This window comes from Hyla sarda, chromosome 2 (genome assembly GCF_029499605.1).
Source record: "Hyla sarda isolate aHylSar1 chromosome 2, aHylSar1.hap1, whole genome shotgun sequence".
NCBI classification, from domain to species: Eukaryota; Metazoa; Chordata; class Amphibia; order Anura; family Hylidae; genus Hyla; species Hyla sarda.
Window position 1 is genome coordinate 305,250,848 of NC_079190.1, and position 6,191 is coordinate 305,257,038.

The window sequence follows — 6,191 nt, forward strand, 5'->3', positions numbered from 1 at the left end:
GGTATCACCTGGTCTGGGCAAGCTGGTATATCAGACTGAAAGGTCTTTGCAGTGTACAGATTTTTAAATGGTGACTGACATTCATAGGGATTTACAAAGTCCCAGAGCTCTATCCTTTTTTTGGAAGGTGGAGGGGGTTTGGGTTAGACTGATTATTGTGCACCTGTCATTGTGCTGCAGATCTTGTTCTCTGGACAAAGCAAGGACTACAATGCATGCAATTTTAATCCTATGCACTATTATGGGAGAGGAATAAGCAAGGTCCAAAATATATTCCCAGTCAAAGGAAAATGATCTGTCATCTATGAATATGTACTTAGGAAATGTACTCTAGGCAACAAAATAAATCAAGGTACAATTTTCTCCTAATATGTATTATTGCATAAAAAGTTTGACATTCAAGTGTTAGATCAGCCTTAGGCAACTCCTTCTGGTTGTTATAAAAAATACAGTACATCCATTTAGGCTAAACTTCAACTTTTTTGGAGCAAAAACGCTTCTCCCCCAAGAAACACTAAAACAGCTTTTTCACAGCAAAAACACAGCAGCCAGATGTTTGGCAATAGGAAATTATAAAACACCAAACCCACTTTTTTGGGGTTTATCTTAGTTTTCCAAATCTTGCGGTTTTGGACTCAGTGGTAGCTTTCCAAATTGCAGCATGTTGAGACTATTACTGTATACATATATAAACCTACAAAAAAATCTACATTGGATAATGAAATAAATGCTAGTGCAAGGTAATAGTCAATAATTGATAATCTTTATTAAACAGATAATCATACAAAAACTGAAGATCCCATATGCCTATTAACCCATAAAAAACACATACACATAAGACAATGTTAAAACAATAGATGGGGGAACATCCTGGAAATATTGTATCATTCACAATAATTATAGCAATGCACACCCCCAATAATAGATGTTTATCAAGCTGCAAAATGACTATTGCACTAAGACCCCAATAATTATAATAGTATATATATATCCAATAATGTAGATAGTACAACTACTATATGTGCAAAAAGATATTATGTAGCACCAATCATGATAAAATATAGCAGCATATAAATAGGTTCTTGTGCAAAATAGCAATATCTAGAAGTACAAGTCCTGATCAGTAGATCATATTATCAACAGTGCAGCATATAAATAGGGCAAGGTGCAAAATGTAGCATAGCAGCATTTACAATGGTATAGTAACCAGCAGCAATATAAAGTAAGTCACACCGCAAAAAGAGAAGGTACACAGTATGCACCAGGATGCTCCCCCACCTCACACTCCGACGCGTTTCGCCAAGCTTCCTCTAGGAGTAGTGAGGTGGGGGACATGTGGGGGCGTAAATAGTGACACTCATAAAGTTACTGGCCAATCACTAACCTATTTTGTGGCGCCATAAGTATATGGCGCTTGTGTCCACACACCATCCCGATCCACACTGCCAGGACCCGCCCATCGACTTCCGCAATCAGCCGCCATAAGCGACGTCATACGCAAGCCGAGGGGTGACGTCTTGGCCTCGCGAATCCAGTGCATGCGCACACAAACGCTCAGCGTCACTCGGCCATGGGTTGTACTTGCAAATGCAGGCAACAAACGGGAACCACCATGTACTTAATGTAAAGAAAGAATTTTTATGAAATAATCAATGTGTGGTACTGTTGTCACTGTAGAGCTGATGTGCCTGAAGTGCTTGAATGTGAACAAGTGTGAATGAATATGAAAGGGTGTAAAAGTGCTGCATGTGAATGCATAATGTGTGAATGAAAGAAAAAAGTAAAAAGGAAGAATTATATATAACATGAAATGTACACTGCAATCAAATAAACAAAAATCCAACTTACAAAAAATGAATAAGAATGTGAATAAAGTGCAATATAAGGACAGCTATGTGTGATAATAATAATGAAAGTTATGAATAAATAAATTCATAATGTGTAAGAATAGTGTACAAAAGATGTAAAAGTGAATACATGATGAATATGTGTGATGAAGATGTGTACAAGGTGACTGATGTGCCCTAAAATTAATGTGAGTGTGAAGGAGATGCATCTTCACTAACCCCTAAAAGTAAGAAGTAAGTATATGTTAAATTAAATAAGTAAATGAGCACCAAAGTGCATGAAGGTGAGAGATGGGAGGGTGTGAAACTAAAAAAAGCTACCTTGTTCCCGCCTTCCCAGGATTCCTTGCCCCATGTCCTCACATGTGGGTCTGCCATTTTAGATGCCCTGGAGCCTGTACCGCACTAAATGGAGTTTAATTAAGTGATTTGCGCGATAGAATTGCAGCAATATTCACATTTGTTGCAAATTGAATTTTTCCTGAAATTCGTAACGAATTTGGATTTGTCAGATTCGATTCGTTCATCCCTACTTGCCATCCTTGTTCGGTATAGAACAAGCGCACAGAATTTCTTTCTCCCTTCTTTTCCTGACAAAATTGCAGATGTTGTATAAGGACAGAATATTCTTTTCTGATTATCAGGAAGCTTCCACTTGGTTAGATAATAAAGGACTGTAGTTCTGTTGTATGTAATGTTCATTTTTGTTCTCTTGTCCATACTTTTTTGTTATTTTGGCTCCTTGTGAGAGATTAATCTTAAAATTCTTTCATGAAACTGGTGGGGAATGGGAGAGGGGCTAAAGAGATATGCCATACCGTATTTGATATGAATAATGGACATTTACCTGCAATTAGTAGAATCTCCCTGTAGCGGCCACAAAATAAAGTGTCCGCTATTGAGAGATGTCCCCTATTGGGAAACAAAGGCTCAAAAATCTTTCTAAATAACCGAATACTGTACTGTATTCACTCCAGAGTTTAATTGCCTATAAAAAAAACTATAAAAAGCGATATAACAGTAGAATTGCCAAGTGCTATTTAATCACCCCTTATCACCCCCTATACCATTTCATCCCCCGTGTCATTTTATTTCCCCTCTCAATCCTTGATCCCCCCCCCGTGCTATTTACTTCCCTCTTCATCCCCCTTTGCCACTTTATTTCCCTGCGCTGTGGCAAATCATCCCCCCCTTATCCCCTGTGCCAGGTAATCTCCCCTTAATACCCCTAGTGCCATTTTAATTCCCCCTCTATCCCCTGTGCCACATTATTCCTTCTGTGCCCTGTGTCAAATCGTACCCCCCTACCCCCTCTGCCCCGCCCCCACCTCGACCCCCCCCCCCCCCCGGCCTGCTTGCTCAGCCCGCGCGCATGAGCACTGTACTTAGACATCGTGGCTGCCCCGCGATGTCTGAGTGCACTGTGTTTCGCAGGACCCTGTGTGACTGCGAGCAGGCCGCGGGGGTGGCTTACAACAGCTGGAGGCACACTATGTCACTGGTGGATCCACAACGTAAAATATGCTGCATATCCGTTATGTGTGACCCTACCCTAAAAATGGGCTGAGGTCATTCTGATCGTTGAGATTTCTATCCCCTACTCTGCTCAGTATGTTAACCCTCTCAAGCCCTGTAAACTTCATCACTGATTTGTCTCCTTTGTAGACATCAACTATGTGTGCAGTCAGCCTCGGCACTCCTTTCCCCATCCTAATAGAGTAAAAATGCTCTCTGACTCTCATGAAGAGCTGTCTAGTTGTCTTGCCCACGTAGTAGTATCGACACAGGCACATGATGACACACTACAAATATAGCTCTACAAGTAATCAGCTGATTGACAATGTGTTGTATACCTCCTATTTTCAGATGTCTGCTACTCCTATAAAAATGACTATTTTGATAATCATAGTTGCCTTCAGCTGTCATCTTAGTTAACCAAGTTTCATCTGGGAAATTCATTATGTTTTTTCTATTTTTTTTTCTCCTATTGCAACATTTTTAACTGTAGGTAATCAAAGGCTTGCTACGAGCAACATTTCTCAGGATCGCTTTCAGTATTAAACCAGTAACGTCTTATTGCCCTTTTTTATAAATTTATTATTAAGAGTATTTTGAAATGAAAACAAACTTTTTGATCACTTTTTTAAATCCTTTTCATTTAAGAATTTTGTTTCTTGTTTTGTTTAGTTTTTCAAAACTCTTGTCTATATCTCAAAAAACATTTTTTTTGTTCATACGCTGGTTTTTCATGCATGTCTTCATCATTATTTATTCTTTAAAAAAAAAACTGCCCATAAAGAACACCACGCTTCACATGCATAGAATGCAAGCTGTAGTATAAAAGTAAATTACAGGCAATATCTTTTCTATATCCTGCTGTGCTCAGCAACGCTGGCTAACTCTCTCCTTGCTGGTCTTGCGTATAGTGCTCAATCCAGCAAGGTGTTACAGTAAACCAGCAAACTATACTGATTGCTTGATTAATGTATATTCTTACTGGGCAGGAAGTATACAATGTACCTGCAGCTATGGGCACATGTCAGCTCCGCAAGTAGCAGGGACACCATCAGAGTGACAGGAGTCCAGGTCCCTGTGTGCTGTTTAAAAACAGTTAAGCTAGGTTTCCAAACAGGTTTTTTTCTGGCATTTTTCAGCCAAAGTCAAAAGTGGATCCAGCATGAAGAAGAAGAAGCATAAATCTTTCCTTTATATTTATACTTCTGGCTTTGGCTCAAAAACTGCAGTAGCAGTTTTACAATAAAAAATGCCCTGAAAAAAACTGTGTCAAAACCTAGTCTAAGAGCAGGGTCACATGAGGTGCATCCGCAACGTATTTCACACTGCAGAATGTGGCGACGGCAGTCACAGAGGAACTGTAAAATGAGCTAGCGGCTGCGGCCAGGTAGTTCTGTGCATCCACTCATAGTGGCAGATTCCTACAGCCGGAAGTCCGCCACTACGAGCGAACACACAGAGCTACCTTGCCGCAGCCAGGATCTTTCTCTGCAGTCCCTCTGTGACTGCTGTCAGTGCATCTGCAGCATGAAATATGCTGTGGATGCTCCCAATGTGACCCTGTCCATAAGCAGATTTTTGTGGGTCTAAGAAATGGACCTACCAATTGATGACCTGTTTCCTTGCAGATTCTAAAAAGACTTCTCCCAATAAAATCAAAGGGAGCTTCAAAAGCCATGCCAAGTCTGCTTTAAAGGGGTACTCCCATGGAAAACTTTTTTTTTTTTTTTTAAATCAACTGGTGCCAGAAAGTTAAACAGATTTGTAAATCACTTCTATTAAAAAATCTTAATCCTTCCAGTACTTTTTAGGGGCTGTATACTAAAGAGAAATCCAAAAAAGAAATGCATTTCCTCTTATGTTATGACCACAGTGCTCTCTGCTGATCTCTGCTGTCCATTTTAGGAACTGTCCAAAGCAGCATATCTTTGCTATGAGGATTTTCTCCTGTTCTGGACAGTTCCTAAAATGGACAGCAGAGGTCAGCAGAGAGCACTGTGGTCATGACATCAGAGGAAATGCATTTCTTTTTTGGATTTCTCTTTCGTATACAGCCCCTAAAAAGTACTGGAAGGATTAAGATTTTTTAATAGAAGTGATTTACAAACCTGTTTAACCCCTTAACCCCTTAAGGACAATGGACGTACTCCTACGCCCCCGTTTCCGAGTCCTTAAGGACCTAGGACGTAGGAGTACGTCCTGTCCTTTCCCAGCCCCCCGCCGCTAGCCGGAGGGGAGCCGGTGCCCGATGCCTGCTGAAATCGTTCAGCAGGCATCGCGGCATATCGCCCAGGGGGGTCATTATGCCCCCCCATGTCGGCGATGGCCGCAGATCGCTGGACAATTCAGTCCAGCGATCTGCAGCGATTCCGGGTCAATCGGGTCTCCAGTGACCCGGTGACCCGGAATTACTGGCTGATCAGGGCCGTCAGAGACGGCCCCGAACAGCCAGAGCCTGCAGGGGTGAAGTGGCACTGGTGTCACCTCACGATCGCCCTGATTCGTCGGCCGGATTACCGGCCGACCAATCAGGGCACCTGCTGCGGGTGTCACTCCCGCACCCGCTCCGCCCCTCTTTCGGAGGACGTGAGCGGGTGCGGGACGTGCAGCCCTGGTGCTGTGGACCCCGATCCCCGGCGTTAATGTTGGGATCGGGGCCCCAGGAGCGACGACGGCGGCGGCGGCGGGACTGACTTGTGCGGCGATCAAGCAGCAGCAGGAGGTGAGTGACAGCCTCCTGCTGTTGCTTAGCAACAGCTCCCAGCATGCAAAAAGGGCATGCTGGGAGCTGTAGTTATGCAACAGGAGGAGGCAGACCACCACAACTCC

The 6,191-nt window shown here is 42.5% G+C and overlaps 1 protein-coding gene across 1 annotated transcript in view; it reads right to left on the reverse strand.

The window, feature by feature from the left end:
• Positions 1-5,040, reverse strand: part of TNNI1 (troponin I1, slow skeletal type) — an 84,802-nt gene extending 79,762 nt beyond the window's left edge. The window contains exon 1 of the mRNA XM_056560146.1: positions 4,966-5,040. Within this exon, the coding sequence (XP_056416121.1) occupies positions 4,966-5,040 (75 nt within the window). The remainder of the gene's footprint in view (positions 1-4,965) is intronic.
• Positions 5,041-6,191: the final 1,151 nt, after the last annotated feature.